General features: G+C 44.3%; 1 protein-coding gene across 5 annotated transcripts; it reads right to left on the bottom strand.

The window, feature by feature from the left end:
- Nucleotides 1–40: 40 nt before the first annotated feature.
- HEXD (hexosaminidase D) lies at nt 41–21,488 on the bottom strand. Of its 5 annotated transcripts, XR_013347991.1 has the most exons (14): nt 21,401–21,488; nt 18,599–18,740; nt 17,810–17,919; nt 16,337–16,424; nt 15,322–15,486; nt 13,373–13,556; nt 11,619–11,690; nt 9,754–9,949; nt 8,421–8,503; nt 7,246–7,324; nt 7,062–7,163; nt 6,344–6,433; nt 4,342–5,061; nt 41–755 (listed from the first exon to the last, which is right to left on the bottom strand). XR_013347991.1 is itself a non-coding variant. In XM_077834284.1 (13 exons), exons 2-13 carry the CDS (start codon nt 18,695–18,697, stop codon nt 4,492–4,494), a joined length of 1,272 nt encoding a protein of 423 aa, XP_077690410.1. In that variant the 5' UTR covers nt 18,698–18,740; nt 21,401–21,488; the 3' UTR covers nt 3,501–4,491. The 5 variants fall into 5 exon arrangements, 4 of the variants coding, with proteins under 4 accessions (XP_077690410.1, XP_077690407.1, XP_077690408.1 ...); XM_077834284.1 differs by lacking the exon at nt 41–755 and having other exon boundaries at nt 3,501–4,495; XM_077834281.1 differs by lacking the exon at nt 41–755 and having other exon boundaries at nt 3,502–5,061.
- Between the last annotated feature and the right edge of the window lie 176 nt (nt 21,489–21,664).

Here is a 21,664-nt window from a genome sequence, read left to right as displayed (position 1 = left end):
TGATCAGAAAGTTATATCTAGAGCTCAAACTCCATTCATTGTGTCTATACCAAACTGTCATTAGTGAGAAGGAAACAAAGGTGAATGTATTGGGCCAAACTAACTTCAACATGATAAAATTGCTTGTATCATAATCTACCCTTTTTTGTTTAGGAGATGCACAAAAGCATCAAGCCTTGAATATCCCAGCATTCAAACTGGGAGGTGCACTAAACACGAAGGAGGAGGTGTAAGATTAAAAATGTTAGCTTTAAGCCAGATTGACATGATATGGTCAGTATAAAGGATAAGTGTAGGTAAGTTCAAATCAAATAGTTAAACCAAGGTGAAAAAGGAATGTATTCAAGTGGCATTACTTGGTATAGATTATTTAGGAAACGTCTTTAGCAGTTTGATATTATAGTTACTGGAATTTAACTTTTTAATTAGGATTACAGTCCACTGCTTGATACGTGTTACCTATTAGTATTTCACAGACTGGTATTAGGGTTGATGATGGTTTGAGTCAGCAGGAGGAGATCTGAAAGGCACACTAGGAATAAAGCCAGGCTAGGTGCTGACTTTCTTGGCAGTAAGTGTTACAGCAGCAGTCTATGAGGGAGTTGCCTATCTGTGCCTGAATTTCTGTTTTGAGGTTTCTTCCCAATTTTAGGGAATAGAGGCAGGCAGGGTGGGTGGGCTGGTGGGGCAAGCCAAGGAGAGGTTATTTACCTTACAGAAACTTGCATGAGCGTGACCATCCAAACACAACTGTGCTAAAATTAAATAGATAAAATAACTAAACAAAATAAAAGAAAAACACTAAATAAATTGCTATGTTAAGAAAAGGCAGAAAGCTGAGAATAGTGGACATGCAATCTCTCCACTTCAAGTTGCAGGCAGTTGAGAAGGAACTGAATGGCAGTGGGTCTGTGCCTTCTTATATACCCTCTTGGGAAGCATGAGAGGCTGTTCTGTGGAGGCATGGGCCCGCAGACACTGCTTTGCATAATATGGTCAAAAGCGCATGGGCATGCGGCACATCCTATGGTACAGCATCCATAGGGGGACACACTCAAAGAACAACAAGTGGTTTCAGTGGGAGATTGACGAAGAGTTTGATTCTGCAAAATTTTGAGCACGCTGGCTTCAGTCCAGCAAAGCATGCAAGAACATGCTTATCTTTAACTCCAAGGGAAAGACAGGACTAAGATCCTAACCTCTGCCTCTCCCTGTGGGTCCAGCGGGTGAGCAGGCATGAGATGGAGAAGTCATGGTCTTACTGCTGACTTCAAGGGTGAATTAAACCAGTGGTTCTCAACCAGGGATACGTGTACCCCTGGATGTACACAGAGGTCTTCCAGGGGGTATGTCAATTCATCTAGATATTTGCCTAATTTAACAACAGTCTACATAAAAAGTACTAGCAAAGTCAGTACAAACTAAAATGTCATAGAGGCAATGGCTTCTTTATACCTCTCTATATACTATACACTAATAAGTACAATATGTATATTCCAATTGATTTATATTATAATTATATGATAAAAAGGAGAATATAATCAATTTTTCAGGAATCGTGTGCTGGGACACTTTTGTATTTTTATGTTTGAGTTTGTAAGCAAGTCGTTTAAGAGAGGTGAAACTTGGGAGTATGCAACACAAATCAGACTCCTGAAAGGGGTACAGTAGTCTGGAAAGGTTGAGAGCCCCTGAATTAAACGATAATGGCATATGCTGCTGGTCAGATAACTGAGAATGGAGGAGCTGTCTGCAGGACAGAAAGAAGAGGGCCTGCTGTTATTGGTAAACAGGAAGGGACGGTGTGGCTACAAGTTTTGAGAATTAAAGGAGGCATCTGCCAGTCTAGATGCTAGTGAAGCTCCTTCAGCCTGTAAGGTGACTCCCAGTCCAGGGGTGCTGGAACAATTTTCATAGTGGGGGTGCTAATGGTGGAAACCAGGTATTTGGTGTTTGTTATTACTACTTCAAGCCAGGGGGTGCACGAGCACCCCTAGTTCCAGCAGCACTGTCCCAGTCCCTCCCAGATGCCAGCTGGGGTTGGGAAGCTGCATGTACCAATGAAGATAAATGAATCTGAAGTGTGTTAAAGTCTAATTTGGGCTTTATTTTTAAGGCACATCTGTAAAGGTAAGGGGGGAACTCACATCTCTAAAGCATTCTATAGTGGGATGGTAACATTTTAAACAGTTGGGCCTTTATTTAAATTCCTTCCATTTCCCATCATGAATAACATTGCTTCTCATTAGAGCACTGGACTGGGACTCAGGAGCCCTGATTTCTATTCCCAGCTGGCTACTGGCCTGCTGGGTGACCTTGGACAAGTTACTTCACCTTTCTGTGGTTCAGTTTCCCCACCTCTAAAATGGAGATAATGATACTGACCTCCTTTGTAAAGTGCTTTGAGATCTACCGATGAAAAGAATTACAAAAGGGCTTATCTGAACGGAACCAAATGTCCTGAGGCTAACCCATCCTTGTTTATTCCCCAGAAGCCCAGAGCAAGGCATATCATATACAGTGAACCAAAGGCCCAACCTCTTTGAGGCAAGGACATTTGGAGTAGGAGTGTAGAAAATAGCAGTATTTATCCACAGTGGACAGCTTGCATAGGAGATATTGAAATAGACAGCAGAATAGCTCACTAGTTACAGCATTCACCTCAGGTGGCAGAGGGGACTTGAACCAGGGCTCTCCTACATCCCAGGTGATTACCTTAACCCCTGGGCTAAAAGTTGAAGGAAGTCCTCCCTCCTGCCCAGCTTCTTGCAGCATAGGTGTCTATGTAGAGGGTTCACAGCTGAGAATCCCAAGTAGAGGGATGCACGTCCCTGCAGCCAGCACTTAAGCACCTGTCTCCAAGAGGGATGGGCTTAGCACGCCCCCCTCCAGTTGGCATCTCCCACTGGCTACCTTAGGCAAGGAGCTGCTGCCTAGTGAGATAGCTTTTGTGAATCCCATTCTACAGTGCAAAAAGAAAAGGAGTCCTTGTGGCACCTTAGAGACTAACCAATTTATTTGAGCATGAGCTTTCGTGAGCTACAGCTCACTTCATCAGATGCATACCGTGGAAACTGCAGCAGACTTTATATATACACAGAGAATATGAAACAATACCTCCTCCCACCCCACTGTCCTGCTGGTAATAGCTTATCTAAAGTGAGCATCAGGTTAGGCCATTTCCAGCACAAATCCAGGTTTTCTCGAGAAAACCTGGATTTGTGCTGGAAATGGCCTAACCTGATGCTCACTTTAGATAAGCTATTACCAGCAGGACAGTGGGGTGGGAGGAGGTATTGTTTCATATTCTCTGTGTATATATAAAGTCTGCTGCAGTTTCCACGGTATGCATCTGATGAAGTGAGCTGTAGCTCACGAAAGCTCATGCTCAAATAAATTGGTTAGTCTCTAAGGTGCCACAAGGACTCCTTTTCTTTTTGCGAATACAGACTAACACGGCTGTTACTCTGAAACCTGTCAAAATTCTACAGTGCCTCGCCTCATTTATTGTAGCTCTTTGCCTTTCTCAGTAGTTCAGATATATGCTAATTTCAAAGTAGACGTTACAACTTGGCCCCATACTCATTCTTTAAACTCTGTATTTAGATGTTTCAAGAAAGCAATGAATGAAGCAAACATTTTAAAAGGTATTTTGAATGTTTATTGTAAATTCACACTTGGAGTATCTGATTTTCACTGACTTATTTTGTGCCCAGTAGTTACAATATGCTTGTTAACCATTTACAAGGCTATGAAACACGAACTTGTCTATAAACCATTAAGAGCCCTCACCTCAAGCACAGAAAGCCTATGGGTGTCTTTCTATTGACTTCAGACTAGTTTCTAACTTTGCAAGTAGATGCAACAGAAGTCAGATTTATAGTTATGATGCTAACAACTGAAGGGTATCTGAAGTGATTTGGGTACTTTTCTGTTACGTTAAGAGGCTTTAAGAAACTTTCTCAAATAACCAGACTGCAGTGTTCAGCACATTACCAAAAATTAGTTTCCCACCTCTCATTTCAAGTCCTGTAAGTCCACTGTAGCCAGCTGACTCCTGCTTTGATGCCCCGTTATACACGATGCTGTGATGTCACAGCCCTCAAGGACATCTTTCTCCTGTTCTCCTAAAAAGCCAGTTAAGACCTGTATTTTAATAACTTTTTTTTTAAAAGATCAAGTTGTGACCTTCAGTTCTGAACCTCCTCAAAGCTGGATATAAGCTTTTTGTTTTTTAAAGTTCCTTTCTATACTTTAGAAACTAAGAATGTCACAAACAGGACTTATCCAGAGCCATGGATTGACTGAAGTTTTGTCATGATGCTGCAGTAGGATATGTACCGGAACACTGCCTCTGAGCAAGAATCAGATGGCCATAATGGAAGGAGATAAAGACCTACAACAAGGCAGAAGTATGCGGAATCTTGAGGGGGCATTCAGCTCATACTGGTGAGTGACTGGAATTTGCCACATTACTTTTTCAGGTCACTTTTACCTAAAAGGGAGAGATTTTCAAAATTCAAGATCTGTCTTGATGCACTTTCTCCTTTCCCTATACTCTCACTACTAAGAACACAGCCAAGCTTGGCCTCGTTCTTGCTTTCATTGTTAGACACTGGAGTAAGTCTGGTCAAGTACGCACATTGCAGTAGCTGATTTCAGAGGCTGAGTTTCGGCATTGGTTGGAGGTAAAGATAGAACTCCACATTTTCATACTTCATCATTCTAGCTGTGCTGATGCAAATTCCTTGCTGTGGATATGGCCCAACTCAACTTCAGGGTAGTTGCATCCAGTTTATTCCATGGGTGGTTTAAGCTTTGGCTATACAGTTACTCATGAATTTGTACCAGCCAGGGTCTCAGATAGGACGTCTGGCAGTTTGTGAGGGCAGCTAGGATTGTGCTTGTATTGCTTTGTCTAGGTCATCCACTACTTCCTGCAGTTTGTGTAAGCTGGGATGGACATTCTCCTCCATCCACTCTTCTAGGGTACACATGTAGAAAACTCTGTTAAGGGCTGCTTGAAGCTCTTGCATCACAGTATTCCACTTGTCTAGAAGACTAAACAGAAACCAAAGGAAGATGTGAACAGAGCGTGCTACAGTTCATGTTCTTCACCAGGATTATTAGCCAACTGCACCAACTACATTTGCAATTAAGTCATGACAAAAGAGATGAGATGAGATCATCAGGTGACCCTTTGCAGAGAGAAGAAATGGAATTCTAGCATACTGTGCTGGAGCTTTAAAGTTTCACTTCTCTTGCAGGAAAGGATGCATCTTTTACAGGACTGCAATGGATTTAAAGCTGCAGAACTGTGCCTTACGTTTTGGGGCAGTTAACCTCCGCATCTCACTCATTCAGTATTTTTAAAAAATGGTGCAAAGGAGGAACCGTGCCTTTTTTTTAAAATTTGAAACCTGACCTTGAATTAGTACGGATTTAAGTCACTAAAGCAGTTTCTGAAACTTAATCTCCCCCTGCCATAGTAACTGTTAAAAAATCAGCATAACAGATGAGTTGACAAAATAGGCTTTAAATTTAAATACACTTGGAATGATTAGATTTTTACCAGTAAATGTTGATTTCACCATACATACACACACAAACCAACCAAAAAGAAATTCCATTGTTGATAGAAATGCTGGTTGAGTACCTTACTTTGTATGAGTCCCACCTTAATGACTATAAAATGTGTTGTCGTGAGTGCTGCCTAAAAGCATGTATTTACAGCTCTGCTAAAACAGCTGGCTTATAAACTTTTAATTATTTGAATCTCAATGTCCGTCAAATAATTATTGTCTGACTTCCCCCACCCCCGTGATTTCCCACAACTGTGAAAATTTAAATAGATAAAAATTGAAAAAATAATTGCTTAAAAATATACACTGATATACTACATAAGACCATGAATTGGCATTGGCAGTGGACTGGCAGTCAGAGGATCTGCTTCTATTCCAGATCCTGCCACTGCATAGTCACTTCCTTTCTGAGTATCCGTCTTCCCAATCTGTAAAATGGGGAGAGTGATATTTACCTCTTTTGTAAGGCAAACGAGATCTGTGGATGAAAAGCACTATACTATTTTTTTCTCTCACATCGCAAAAACTTCCTGTGGGATAATGCTGTACCTGCATTCCATGGAGCCATTCCAAGTCAAATACAGATCAGGATACACTTCTTATGGCAAAAACCTATATGCTTCATGTTCAATTGTTTTATAACATCTAGGTTGCTTAATGTTGACATATTCCAAACGGTGGTGCTCAAGGTCAAGTTTCCCCAGGATGTTTTAAACACAAGCTTTATTTCCAGTATCTTGCAAAGGGGAATGTTAAGTTACCTTAGTGCATCCGGCTGAAAATGATGCATCATTATTGGATGAACAATCTTCCTCTTTCTGTGGTAGGGGCTGAACCAACCTGTGACATACCTGAAAATACATCTCAGCCTGAATATTCCTTGAAACAGCAGTGACTGATGGGGACAGATGGCTGCAGGCCAGACTGAGGTGATGTAAGAAGTGGTTTAAGTTGGGATCTCCCTCACACTGCTGTAGACACCCCTACACAGTTGTAGAATGGATCTGTTGCAGTCTAAATTAGTGAAAGGGAGTCTAATTTATGCCATTTTACACCTCCCCTCTGAATTTGGTTGAGAATGATATTTTGTGTCCTAAGGCATAATATTTTGCCTTTATAACTTAAACACTAATCTTTTACTCACTAGAACTTTCAGAAATTACGTTTTGCCTTCAATGGCAGTAAAACTCTGATTCAGCAAAGAATTTAAGCATGTGCTGTGACAAATAGGGATGGACTTAGGCAAGTTTTTGGGCAATTTGCTGAATCCAGGTCTAAAGGTATTATCCTCTGCTGGTATCACTCTATTTCAGAGCAGAGGGTCATGTAACGCCTTAGCCACCAACTAAGCTCCACAACTAAGAGCATTAGCCACCTTAGAGAAGTCAATTTAAGTTTTCTTGCACCATTTATCTACATTATGGGCCAATCACTTATGAGGAGACAAAGCAAAAACATCAAGTTTATTTTTTGTATTACCTGTTTCTTTCAAGAAGTTCATCCACTGAGGGCTTCAGATAGAAGCAGACCTGAGTCACAAGTGTGAAGATGTCACTCCCTGGAAAGGTCCCTGAACTTTCACTGTCCAAACAGAATAGGTCAGTCTTCAAAATTACACCGCAACACAACAAGAAGCATCTGAATCCAGCAAGTGGGGCTTTACCTCATGAAAGTGTCAATTTCCAGACTTGAGAGCCCCAGCTGTTTCTCCACATTTTCTTTAACCTTTTCAGAATAGCCACCTGGGCAAAGGACAGTCAAAGTAAGAGGGAAGCAGAGGAAAAGTGCAGCCTCGAATGGGAAAATGGGGACACAAATAGCTATAATACAAGTAAGGAGGGATTTTAACGCTGCTTCCATGAAAGTCAATGGTAAAACTCCCATTCACTTAAACAGAAGCAGAAGCTCATGAAAATCCCCCCTACAGACTTTAGTACAGGTGTGTTAATTCTCTGTTGAGAAAGGACTACTGCCACCCCAGGCCTGTCTGCCTAGTTTTCTTTACACTGCATTTCCCTCTTAGTATTTTAGATTGTCTTAGTTTTTTTAAAAAAAGTTTCAGTACGTTTCCCCATCCCCCAAAAGAAGAAATGCAGAAGACAGAACTGACCCTTGCGGAATTCTACAGGTTAAGGCCTACTCTACCAGTATAACTATTTAGGTTAGGGGTCTTTTTTTTTCTGAAATGGTTATACTGATTCAATCACTAGTGTGGATGCAGTTATACAGGTATAAATACCTCCTACTGGTATAGCTTATACCCCTTCCCATCTGGGAATAAACTATACTGCTATAAGCACCTTTATGCTGGTATGGCAGAATCCATTTTAGGGGGGCTGTCCTCCTTTATCCACGTTGGTATAGTTTAAGGAGAACAACTTGTGGGTGTAGACAAGGCCTTATTGTGAAATGTGGTCTATGTAACTAGTCATTTCTGTATGAGCAATGAATCAAAAATCAGTTTAAGCAGTTTTGTTTCAAAAGCAATTCATAGCTTCTACTGCTAAAAAAGATTACACTTGAGAAAGGAAACCAATGCCAATTTATGCACTACTCAAAAACACAAGAGGATTAGTATAATAAGGCTCTTTATTAAATTAATGGAACCACACAATAGGTGGAAACCACAGCAGCTGCTATTACCATAGTCATGCCTGTGTGCCTATAAAGAGTATGAAATTAGATCAGAAACACATTGTTTATAATCTAACAATTTTCATGATCACAGACATGCCTGTTAAATTTAAGAAGTGGTTTGATCTTGCAGAACTTTAGTCACGGTTAACTTTTGTTTTGGAATAGGTATTAGCTCTGATAGAGGATATAGGCAGTGTGTACCATTCTGTAGTGCCTGTAGACACACAGCTAGTGATGGGATTCCCACTGGAAGAAGCTCACATAAGACAGAGAAGTGGTCATACCTGAAAAAGATAAATGTCCATTCATTCAGTGCTTTGCTGTAACTGTGCTGAATGTTAGCATTTCATCCAACAGTCTCCAAGTGTTTTATAAACATTACTCTATCTCTCAGGATAAAGCACATCCTAACTCCCCCTCCAAGGTACAAAGGGATAATTAAACCTTTGTTACTGATGGGGAAACTGAGAAACAGATTAATTTGCCCAAGGTAAATCAGGGTCAAAGTCTGAATTAGAACTCAGGATTTCTGGCCTTATCTTAGATCATGCATCTATCCCATGAAAGCCTTTTCTCCTTCTAATACTTACAACTATTTTCTCACACAGCTTTGTGGTATTTGAAACCATCATTACAATAGTTTATTCTTTTAACTACTTCATTCCTGGCCTTGGGTATTAACTAGAGCCGCATTGGAAGGAGATACTTTACGTGTCTGGCCGCATTTCTATGGGGTAGCCCCCATTTTCAAGGGTTTAACTGGACTGGGAAATCAAGCTACATTCATATTTTCATCCTGTGAAGGATAAAAATAACTTGAGCTATCTGAGTTAGAGAGCAAACAATTTCAAGGGCATCTTGTGGAATGGTTTGTTTAAATAATCATTATCTGCAGGCCATTTAGTTGGTATGTAGATTAGTCCTATCAATGTTAAATATTAGCAGAGGATGAGTAAAGTGGTCTCCATGCATCTGCAGAAAATGATCTGTAATAAATGTGTATTCAACATGCCCGCCCACAAAAGAAGAGTGAAATAAAACCCCATTCAAGGGGGCACAAAGCAGCATTTAAAAAGGCTGAAATTCTCACCTTCATTTTGCCTTAAGACCTAACTATTGGACATGTCTCCAACAAGAGTCATTTCTACTGATTAACCTGGTGTGCTACAAAACACAAGCTCCCTGGTTAAGAATGTAGTTGAGTTAATGCCACTTTTTATTCCCAGGTATAGCAAATATTAATCACCATTTGGATTTAGACCTGAACAGCCTTCAGTTTTCCCTTCCACACTCCATGGCCTTAATGCTCCTGGGCCAGAGGCCTGGAAGGAATCTTTTGAGACCCATCGACAACACTCACTTACTAGGGCAGGGGCTATAAGTGAGCAACAGGAGGCACTGCAGTATTCCAGAGTTCCCTGCAGCACTCTCCGGCCCCCATGGATCCTGGGCCCCTTTATACCTATTTTGATACTGTTTGGTGGGAATTTATTTGCATACATTCCATGGAACTGCTTAAAGAACAGCCCCTTACCTTTGCCAGCCAGTCAGGGCGATGCCTTGGAGCATATCAGCAGGAGTGCTGTTTGCCACTTTCAGCCACTGCAGATGGTTTTTTAGGTGGTGTCCAATCAGGGTTAGAGACTGATTCGCCCCAGTGGCTCCTTTAAAGGCACTAGCAAACCACAGCTTGGGGAAGCCACACTTGCGGTACTTTTCAACGAGAAGCACTGAAATATAAGACCAAGGGGACATGTACAGCACAAGGTGCTCAGTTTTAGCTGCATTACTCCTGTTCAGAGGAATTCTGGATCCTGAACTCTTGTGCAATAGATACACAGCTCTGGGTTTGAGCTACAAGGGGCCAGATGCAGTGTCACACTTTCACTGATTGAAACACACAGTCCATTTGTTCACCAAAGGCTATTGTGGATGCAGGCTCTGGAGCCAAAGTCCATTTGCAGGCAAATGTCCCCTACTGGCTTTTAGTGAGAGTCTTGCTGTCTACAAGATTAGACCCATATTCATTCAGGATCTGATTCTGCAAACCTCACTCATGTGCGTAGCCTATTGGCTTCAATAGGTCTCCTTGCATGGCCAAGTGTTACGCACTTGAGTAAGGACTGCAGAATTGGGCATCTGGAATGCCCCGCTGATGTTACTGCAGAGTCCACACAGGGCCAATTTCTTCTTTCACTCTGGGGTAAATCAGAAGTTACTCCCCCAAAGATTTACACTGGTGCAGGTCAGAAGAAAATCAGACCCAATGAATGCAAACACTTAGGAGATTTAAGTTCCATCTTTGGAGTGCTAAGAAAGCTGGGTGTATACCTGAATCTATGGAACAACAAACAACTGTTAGTTACTCTGGCACCTAAGTCCTGGTCTACACCTAAAACATAATCGATCAAGCTACATTTCTCAGGGCTGTAAAAACGTAGATGCAGCCAGGTGAATGGAAGAATTCTTCCATCAACCTAGCTACCACCTCTTGAGGTGCTGGATTTACTACAGCAATGGAAAAATTTCTTCCATCACTGTAGAAAGTGTCTACACTACACTGGCATAGCTGCAGCTGTGTGTCACTGTAGCACTTGCAGTATAGACGTACCCTAAGCATTTGAATACAAAATCTTTAAGGCCTGATCCAACTCCCATGGGAATCAAATATGAGCCTTTTCTCAGACTTCCAGGGAACTTGCATGAGGTGGAATTTTCAAAAGTGCTCAGCATTGGCCTAACTGGACCCACTGAAGAATGCTCATTAACCTTCAACAGAAGCAGAGTTAAGCCAACGTTAAGGACTTTTTCAAATGACACTCCTTATTGACTATGCTGAGTGCCCAGGCCAGTAAAAACAAGATGACATGTAGGTGTGAAAATCCTGACCTTAACAGATGAAAATCCTTCACAACATGAGTGGAGAGAGAAAAATAAAGTTAGATGGAACAGGTACAATGCCATGAAGTCAGAGCAAAGGGGTTTGCTTACAACTTTGTTTTGACAGTGTAAAATGGTGAGACTCTGATGACAAATATAAGGTGTTTTTTAAAGAAGTGACGTGCCTAAAGTCTATATTCAGTTTAACAGAAGGGTAGGCTAGGACCATCTTTCCATATATTCTGCTAGAAAGAAAGGGGCCATACTCCCCTTGAAAACCTTCCCAGGAGCAGTAAATCAGTATGCATGGATTCTAGCAAGATCTGTGTAGTTGTCTCCATCACTTATAGAGATTGTTATAAGTTAATATTAATATAAGTTAGTAGGAGAAGGTTTATTTAATACAGCAAAAGCTTCTGGTGTCTGGGGACCATGTGATATGAGAACTGGAAACTGACCATTTTTAAGTTAACTGAGCGCTTTGCATGTTCTTAGCAGTTCAGAACCAACAGTACAAACCTTTGTCATCCTCGTCAAGATCCGGTGCATAGTCCCAGATCATTGGCTCCATCAGCTGAGCTACCCCGGACTCTAGAAGGAGCAGAATTTGTTTTAAGTGATGCAAAATGGTCAGTTAAAGCTGCTTGTGTGTTAATGCTGCAGTAATCAGTCCTGCATCAAACCCCACGGGATGGGTTCGTCAGCCTTGGACGCAGATGTTCTCTACCTACAGAACAAACAAGAACACAGGCAGCTCCAGAGCGCAAGTGCCTCCTGGCCTCTCCCTGCAAACTGGTTTAGAGAGGACTCTTCCAAGGTGAAAGGCAGTTCAGGCTCCATTCAGTCCTTAGATTCTTTCCTGAGACGGTCAACAAAGGGCCCAATTAGTGACCATCCATAGGATGGACACCCGTCTATTGGCCAGACTAAGGCCACATCAATGGAAGTATTGCTACAGCTGCACCGATGCAGCGTGTCTGGTGAAGATGCTCTATGCAGACAGTACAGAGCCAACTCCACAAGTGGCATAAGACGCTCTCCCATCGACATAGAGTTGTGCACCTGAATGCTTATGTTGGTGTAACTTATGTCGCTCAGGGGGGTGTAACATTCACATCCCAGAGTGACATAAGTTTTGCTGAGATAGGCTATGTTGACGCTACCACCTAAAAGTCCTTCATCTCTAGTCAGCCTCATTACCAATCCCCTGGCCTTACCAGTGCATGTGCTTGCAGGAACAAAGGATCCTGCAAAGGTTTGATCCTGTATTCTTTGCACATGTAAACCTTCCACCAACTTCAGTGGAAATTCTGTATGCACAAAAGGTGCAGGTTTGGTCCCAAGTTACTGTGTACCACATTAATTCACTTGGATTTAAACACTGAAGAATACCTGGTCACGCAGAAGCTGCTGCCAAGTATCAGTAAACATTGCAATAATTCAGCGTTTAACCCAAACCCCATTTTAAACCGTTCAGAGCAGGTTTTCACGCCAGCATGGTGACAATGCTGCTGGTTGCCTGTTTATAACAGGGCTGCACCAAGTTTAGCAATAGTTGGAAAAAGGCTAATGTGAACAAGGCTACTGAGCAATCCCACAATTCAGTTCTGGACATTCCTGCCATGTGCACAGTGATAAACTGCAATGTCAAAGACACCAGGTCATGGCTTCTCTCCGTGAGTCTGCACCATTGGCATGCAGACATTTCTGTGGAGAACAACTACTAACTGGTGCACAACTCTGCCCAGGCGTGGGTAGAAGTTGAGGCCAAGGACACTGATTCAAACCTCTGTCCTTACCTAAAGTTCCATGAGATTTTTTTAAAATGGTCAGAGAGAGAAGACAAAGACCCACACATGGCATCTCGATCTATGTTAGGTACTTATATGGCCCCTGTTACCACAGTATCTGAGCACCTCACGATCTGTAATGTATTTATCCTCAGGACTCGCCTGTGAGGTAGGGCAGCGCTATTATCCCCATTTTACAGAGGGGAAACTGAGTCACAGAGAGGCTATGTGACTTGCCCAAAGTCACTTAGGAAATCTGCAGCAAAGCAGGGAACTGACACCAGGGCTCCTGAGTCCCAGGTTAGGGCTCTAACTTCTGGGCAATCCCTCTCCTCTCCTTAGCTCCTTGTGAAATCACTTCTTACCTCTTCCTAATTGTCACAGCTGAATGATGGGTTTCCCAGTACAATCTGTTTCAAACATGGGTATGTAGAGCTTGTTATGCTATAAAGTTATGAGAGGTGTCCTGCCCAGTTCACGTACCTGTCAGCGTTTCCTCACTCACCCCCCTGAGCATATCATCCCACACAATGGGCTTCACCGCCGGATGAGACGAGACCATGCAACTTGCAACAGCTTTCATGTGGGACAGACACAGCTTCTCTGTGCTGTTCTCTTCTTTCTGCAGCCACTGCTTTGACTCCTCCCCTTCCCCGAGATAGTAGACCTGGGGGCACCAAGCAAAAGACACTGCTTTACTGTAGAGGCTCTTTTAATATGTCTCCTCCTTCATCCCGGTCTCCTCTTATTCTCCCTTTGGCTGATCAGAGAAGAGAAAGGGATAGGGAAGGATGGATTTCCCATCTATTCAAAATGAAGACAAGAGCCCAGAGTTTCCAAAGAAGTCTCCCTGTCAAAGCCTCCCTGAACCTGTAGCAGGCAGCAAGCACAGAGCATCCACACAGTTTAGTAAAATGTTGACCTATAATTTAGTTTAAATCCCATCCCACAGCTGTTGAGCACTCCAGCCTCAGTAGTTTTCATGCGGGGCTCCAAGAGCCCAGGGAAACCTCTACAGGCTGTAGAGACCTGTGTGCTGTGATGGCTGAAAGTCTGCATAGAAATGAAGAGGTTAAATATCCTGATGAATTAAACTACTTAAAGCAAACATTTTCAATGACTCTTCAAGTTAGAATAACCACCTCCTGGAATGACTGGGCAGAACCTTGAGGTACAACTCCTCCAGGAGCCTGAACAATCCTGTCAGTTTACCAAAGAGCCATCACACCTGTTTTCAAATCACACAGTGACATGCATGTTGGAATGTGGCTCTGCACCCTAGGGTTAGAGTTCCTGTGGTAAGGGTACTTGGAGCTAGGGTTCGGGTTCCTTTGAGCTGGGCTCCCTGCCTTAGGGTGATTCTATACATCTGCCATCCAATTGCCTGTAGAATTACCTGGGTGCTCTCCATCAAACTCATCACAGAAGAAATAAGGTTAAGGCACTGAAAATCATGTGTAGATATCAGTGGTCTTGGAGAGGGCTGGGGGAGAGATTGTGATCCTGGAAAACTAGGTCAGCGTTTCTAAGATGGTTTATGAACAAAAGTGCCTCAGCCTAATGCTCTTTATATATCCCTTCATGTGACTGTGGATGTTCTCATTACCCTTGAGAATCCCTAACCCTAACCAACGTACCTGGCACTACTTCTACAAAGTGGTACAGTGAGGGGATACGGCTTTGATTCTTTGGGACTTTAATATGACCTTATCAACCCTTTCATACCAAACCACTTTGCAGACAGAAATCACTCAGCACACCAGTGAAGTGCAGCTACCTCTGGGATAGCTGGGGGCAGTTGCATTACAGCACATATCAGCAGGAAGAGAGGGATATGTCACCCAACAGAAACTGCGGGAGCATTTTTGTCAGCAGAATGTATGTTGCATTATTTATTATTTGTATTGCAGAAGTGGACAGGAGTCATGGCCCAGGACCCCATAGCGCTAGGTGCTGTTAAAAAAAAAAAAGAGCCTAACTAAAAAGAAGGAATTTGGCCTGGACAATGGGGCTAATATCTTAGCTTGAAAAAACACAGGATATAGTTGAACATAACCAATCAGGACCTCAGGCTTGAAGTCTGATCCAAAGTGAAGCCCTTTTAGGCCAAGGGTCTTACTCAAGCCAAGTGCTGAGTTAGAAGCACCTTTCTGGAGCTAATACTTTACTTTTGATCAACCTATTAAAGAAAATAAACTGCTTCCGTTGCAATCAGAGATATTAAGAATTAAAATGACTTTTAGATTTAGCTTCTCAGAGCTAGAATCTTGCTGGTTCCCTTGCCTGAAAAGGGAATTCTACTCAGATGTGTCCTCAGCATCCAACACTAAATTCAGGGAGTCCCCGGTCCACCCAGACACAAAAAGATTTCTAAGTGAACCCCGGCTTTGTTCCTCAGCACCTGAGAGAAACTATGTCATGGAGAATCATACCTCATCAGAGCCTATGTGAAACCATCGTAAGCCATCATGCAGCGCCACCACCTGGTCAATCATTGCACTGACCAGCATCAGGGATTCCTCTTTGTGTGGGTTGAGGGCGTTTGGAAACATCTCCACCTCCCGGAGATGAGAAAACTCTTGGTGTTTTAGGACAAACTACAGAAGAGATGAGATGTACAGATGTAACCACAGAATGACTGCAAGATGGACGCAACTATGGTGCTATCTCATGTCACTCAGGGGTCCAATGGACGCCACTGTTACAATTTTGGAAACTTTGCTGTGCTCAGGAAAATGACAGAGGCAGAGGACAAGCCAGAGCCAGGCACAGCAGAGGCAGGACACATTCTGCTGCTCCCACTGCTCGATAGAGCATCTTAGCCCAGACACCGCTGAGCAGTGGCTGCTCTCCCAGATCAGAGGGAGCAGCAGACCCCACCCCATTCATCTCACTGCTATAACCAACATGTGTATACGGGGGTAACATGGATAACTCAGGAGGTTACAACTGCATCGTCTGTGGTATCTAAATCCTACAGCAGGGAAGGAAGTGCTGACTGGGGTGGCAAGGCAGGTGGTATGGAGGGCCGATTGGGCTGGGGGGTGGAATTCCCCAACAGAAAAATTCTGTCAGTTTATCTATTAGGGGAAAAAGAATTGTCTTGTTGTTAAATCCTGGGAATGGGAGTCAGGAGATCTGGGTTCTATTCCCGGCGCTGCAACTTATGTCCACTGTGAAGTCACATCCCCTCTCTGTGCCTCAGCTTTCCCACATAGAAACTGAGGATAAGACAACTTCCTGTCTCACTGGAGGGGCTGAAAGGATGAATTCACTAGTGTCATTGGGGTGCTCTGGATCATTGGATGGACGGTGCTGTTAAAAGTGCAGAGTAATATTATCCCCCAAATGTTAAACACTAGACATGTCAATGACCCATGGCCTACTCCCTGCTCTCCAGAACTCTCTAACCTACGCAGCATCCCCCGAATCCAGACATGCACTTACTTCCATGTGTCCAAAGGTCTGCACCAGAGGGATAACTTCTAACTCGTGCAATTTTGCCAAATTTAAAATCTCTTTAATCTCTGAGGCACTAGGAAGAGAGAGAGAGAAAGAAAGCGAGAGAGAGAGCAAGAGCACACACACTTGGGTTAGTCACACCAGGTCCAGGGACAGAGTGTTTAGAGTTAACTAAAGTCAGTAGCTTGTCAATTTCAAAAGGATGATGCTCTAATAGGTATAAGGCACCTTTTATCCCAAAGCTCTTCACAGGCTTTACTGACTGCACAGACTGCAATTCACTGCATAGACAGAAATCACAGGTAAAGGCTTCATAGGGTTAACAGTGGACAGCAACACTAACACAGCTGGAAGGGAAGCACTTACCTTATGCAATTGGAAATGCAGGGGTATTTATGGAGCAGAACAGAAACACCTCTGTTGGCATCTGGCCTGGATACTAGAGCTAATATTACCTATACCTGTGAAAATTATCCTGGGATCCTTAGTGACCACGTGTGATCAGGATCCTGCTTTCACTCCTAGTCTAAAAGCTGGCATCTTTGGCAGCTGCTTCATACCATGCTGGGCTGTCAGTCCAGTACAAGTACTGGGCACTCAGATATGAACTGCACTGTAATGCCTGTACATTTTTCAGAGTGTTGTACAGATATTACCGTAACTAATCTCACACCACCCCAGAAGGCAGATAGGTAAGTATCATTATCCCCTTTTACAGATTGGGGAGACTCAACACAGAGGTTAAGTGATTTTCCCAAGGCCTCAAAGAGAGGGAGTGGTAAAGGTAGGATTGGACCTCAGGAGTTCACGGCTCCCAGCCCCATGCTCAGGACATTAGACCACACCTCAACTCAGCACTGTATTGGACAGAACTGTCTCATCTACTGAATCGCCTGCACTACTTCCTCGAGTTCTCCCGACAGGTGTCCCAGCCAAATCCTGACTTGGCCCAACAGACAAGATCCCAAGGCAGTGGACCAGATGAAGGGCTGATTTTACATGCAGAAAAATTTAATCAGGAAAATGCCAAAGCTGCGTTCCTGACCGACACAAATGGGAAACAGCAAATACAGTCACCAGCGGGACATGTTCTGCTCCATTCCCCCTGCCCCAGGACTGAGGGGAGGCTTGTTATTGCATCTTCATCCCGTTCATAATGTACTTTCATTTTCCTTATGCCCCCATTGCACCTTCTCAGCCCCATATTGCAGCTACCACCCTTCTATGGATAGACTGTATGACACTCCCTTTGGAAACCATCAGTAGCAGCTTCACCAGTGATTCCTCTGGACTCTTAAGAATGGCATGTGATACTCCTCTTCCACCCCCAGGAGCTTCTACAGCTGCTCCAGATGGTCAGTCCAAGAGTCAGAGACCAGGACTCAGCCTGTAGCCTCCTCCCTAGCAGTATGAGAAGGCCACCTGACAACCCTTGCAAGATTCATTTGACTGCAATACCTGTAAGCATGCTCTGCTCTCAGTGGCTTCAGCTCTCCCTCATAAGGAAACATGTCTTCATACTCAATGAGAAGACCATTGGCACCAAGGGTACGAAATAAAGGAAAGATCTGCAAGGGAAAGAAACCCCTGCAGTTATGTGTCTGGCTTGTAATAACGATATCCATGTTCACAACAAACAAGGTTGACAAGCTCATGTCTTACAGGTTCTGGCCTGCATAATTCCCAAGGTAGCAAAGGCAGCAGGATGTGACAAGGAATCTTAACTTTTCTTTGGCAGTCTGTCTGGCACCTATGTGGAGTATTTCGTTCACAGTGAAATCAGGACCCAAGATATCAAGAAGCCCAGAGCTGGTTGGCTCGAATGTGAACACATACAACCACAATCAAAAGCTTCATTTGGATAGAGGACTCTTTTAAGGTTTTCCTTAACTAGAATCTGAATTCCCCATGCAGCTGCAAAGCATTACATTTATTGTGTGTGGTGGATTTAGTGCTGATGAAGGAAGCTGGAATGACAGCTTAATTTGCAACTAGTGGAAATCCTAAATCATTATTTCCCTCTAGGAAAGGACTGAGGTTACTGCAGTTTACAGTAAGCATCCTAAATAAGATCTACTGAGACATTCTGGCCTCTGGATAAATCAAATTTTTTGCTCTTCCCAATCAAAGCCATATGGATCACTACATGCTCTCTTGCATTACACCCCCAGTGTGACCTCCAGTTAAGGACTGGAATCATTTTGGAGTTGATTCAACAATCCTACCTGCATGCAATAAATGTGTTACCTCAGCCAGGTAGGAGACCTTTGGTGGAGCACCTTTGAGATCCAAGTGCACTAAGTGCAGCCCAAATGGTGAGGAGACTGTCATTTTATTTTCTTCCATCTTCTTAGCATGGCAAAGTCTTCAGCAAAAGCAAATATTTTACCTTGAGGAGAACAGTAAATTTATTACTTGGAGTATTTCCCCCCACACAATTAATTATGGATTTTAAGTACAGAGGTCTCATGTAAGCCAGATTTAGGCCAATTTTCTTAACCAGGGGAAGAGCTGCACTTATAAAAAGGTACCAAAAACACAAGCTAAACCATTGGTGCTGAAACAGATTACAGGCCCAGTTCTATTCCAGCTACATCATATCCGTGAGACTGCCACATGCAAGGGCAGAACCAGACAAGGGATTCCTGGCTTGTAATTCCACAATGGAGAGAGTCATGAATTTTATAAATCTGTGACACCTTTTACCCAAAGACCCGAATGTGATTTACAAGCAGCCATTTAACCTCCCTACCCTTTTGTGAGGAGGCAGAAAAGGGTTATTCTTATCCCTGTGTTACAGATGGAGAAATTTGGAAAGGGCAACACTGATAGTTAAAAGTCAGACAGGACATCAGTGGGAGAGGGCTGATTCCATGTTGTAAGTGAACAGAAGATGCAGCTAAAACACTTGGTGTTCCAGGCTACCCATCCGTCCCAAGCGAGAGTCTGGATGTTGGTATGAGGCCACAGGGTATCAGATTAACGATATCAAACAACACCTTCTTATGCCACACATGGGCTCCTGGGGCCTGTTCACAGTCACATCTGCTGATTTACTGACAGAGCAGTTTGACTCCTCTTTGCTCCTCAGGGCAAGCTCAGTGCTGGGAAAGTGAAAGACTCCCCATCTCCTGCAGCACTGACAGATTTGTGATCTGCGAGGCGGCACTTGTGTCCCTGCCCCAGAGAGCAGTGAGCTGAGTGAGGGTAATGAAGCAAGGCCCTGAGGTTGTGCAGACCTTGCTGAGGGCAACTGAGGAAAAACTTGTCCTACAAAGCCACTGTCCCTGGCAATGATGCATTGGCCAGGCAGCGCCCGCTGGACTCTTGGACCCAGTACCGCCAGCTCTGGAAAGCCAAAGAGTGCAGCTGGCCTGGCTACAAGCTCTATCAAATTTCAGTCCTGCTTATGTGGGGTCAGGGGAATTCCCCTCTGATTGGTAGCCTGTCCTACTTGCCCGCCTGCTCAAGAGGAGCGGCCAATCAGAGTGGCTGTAGGAAGACCAAGGAGCGGGTACTGTTTCTCACAGAAGGAGAGAAGCAGGAAGGGCTGAGCAGATCAGAGCTCTGCTCCCCCATCCCTCCTGTGAGCAGTGGGCATGGAACAACACCTTTGCTCCCCCTGGATGCAGCACCCAGCCTAGGAAGGGGAGGGGAAGAACCCTTAGAGCTGAGGGGAGAATGGACTGTGCTTTCTCCCGCCTCGGCCTGGCAGAGGGCGAGTGAAGATCCCAGGAGCTGCAGGAGGAGCAGAGATGGGGAGGGGGGAAACGTGATGGGGAGTTGTGCGGGGCAGAGCTGGTTGCAGGGCAAGCAATGGACACATGTAGGTGTTCCTGCCCATAGAGCTGGGCACGGCAATTGCAGCCTCCCCCTGCCACACACTGGGGGTGGCTGGGGCAGTCGCAGCCCCTCCCCCCCGTCAAGGGTACATTCGGAACTCTAGGGTACAGATGTGCATGAAAGACCCCCTAAGCTTATTCTTACCAGCTTAGGTTAAAAACTTCCTCAAGGTACAAACTTTGCCTTGTCCTTGAACCCTATGCTGCCACCACCAAGTGTGTTAAACAAAGAACAGGGAAAGAGCCCACTTGGAGACATTTCCCCCCCAAGCCCTACACACCTCCTTTCCTGGGGAAGGCTTGATAAAAATCCTCACCAATTTGCATACGTGAACACAGACCCAAACCCTTGGATCTTAAGAACAATGAAAAAGCAATCAGGATCTTAAAAGAAGAATTTTAATTAAAGAAAAAGTAAAAGAATCACCTCTGTAAAATCAGGATGGTAAATACCTTACAGGGTAATCAGATTGAAAACATAGAGAATCCCCCGAGGCTAAACCTTAAGTTACAAAAACAGGACTATACATTCCATACAGCTTATTTACCAGCCATTTAAACAAAAGGAAATCTAACGCCTTTCTTGCTAGATTACTTACTAACAAGTTCTAAGACTCCATTCCTGATCTGTTCCTGGCAAAATCATCACACACACAGACAGACCCTTTGTTTCCCCCAGCTTTGAGAGTATCTTGTCTCTTCATTGGTCATTTTGGTCAGGTGCCAGCGAGGTTACCTGAGCTTCTTAACCCTGTACAGGTGAAAGGGTTTTGCCTCTGGCCAGGAGGGGTTTTATAGTTCTGTATACAGAAAGGTGGTTTCCCTTCCCTTTATATTTATGACACCCCCCCATACACACTGGGGGTGGCTGGGTATTTGCAGGCCCCCGCCCGGGGTGGTCGGGGCAGTTTCGGCCCCCCCGTCCCCAATAGGGTGGTCGGGGCAGTTTCAGCCCCTCCCCCCCATACATACCGGGCGTGGCCGGGGCAGTTGCAGACACCCCCCTCCCCGGGGTGGCTGGGTATTTGCAGGGCCCCCCGACTGGTGTGGCCGGGGCAGTTGCAGGCCCTCCCCCACTTCCCCCTTCCAGGGCAAGTCTGGCGGGTTTGTATCCAACTCACAACTCGTGGGCGCTGGGGTTGGCCGTGGTTTCGGCCGGGCCCTGCCCAGCCCCAAGTCCAGAACCCGCCCGGCCAGCGGCACCCACCTGCCCCGGCACCGCGAGGGTTAACGCCCTTCCCAGCCCCACTCAGCCCCAGCTGCAGCAAGACAGTTCCAGGGCTCCGATCTCTGGCATGGATTGCTCTTGTCTGCCGTGCCGCCCATTTCCGCCGCTGGCCTTCATTCGGTAATAGATTTATTTAGCCTTTCTCCTGGCTGCTTCCAAGCGTCTATTCTCACTCTGACATGGATTACTCTGGCCTGCCCCTTCACCGGCTATTATTCTGGGATGACCTGCCTCTAACTATGC

This window comes from Eretmochelys imbricata, chromosome 14, assembly GCF_965152235.1.
Source record: "Eretmochelys imbricata isolate rEreImb1 chromosome 14, rEreImb1.hap1, whole genome shotgun sequence".
Lineage (NCBI taxonomy): Eukaryota > Metazoa > Chordata > Testudines > Cheloniidae > Eretmochelys > Eretmochelys imbricata.
The sequence above is the reverse complement of the archived record's forward strand: the minus strand, read 5'-3'. Positions and strand labels throughout refer to the sequence as shown.

Excerpts from the sequence above, each read along its gene's own strand:
- HEXD (XM_077834281.1), bottom strand. The coding sequence starts at position 18,697 with ATGGAAGAAAATAAAATGACAGTCTCCTCACCATTTGGGCTGCACTTA. Across the intron at positions 17,920-18,598 it reads AGGTCTCCTACCTGGCTGAG|ATCTTTCCTTTATTTCGTAC; the intron begins GTAACACATTTA and ends TTTCCCTTGCAG. Across the intron at positions 6,434-7,061 it reads GAACTTCTTGAAAGAAACAG|GTATGTCACAGGTTGGTTCA; the intron begins GTAATACAAAAA and ends ATGTATTTTCAG.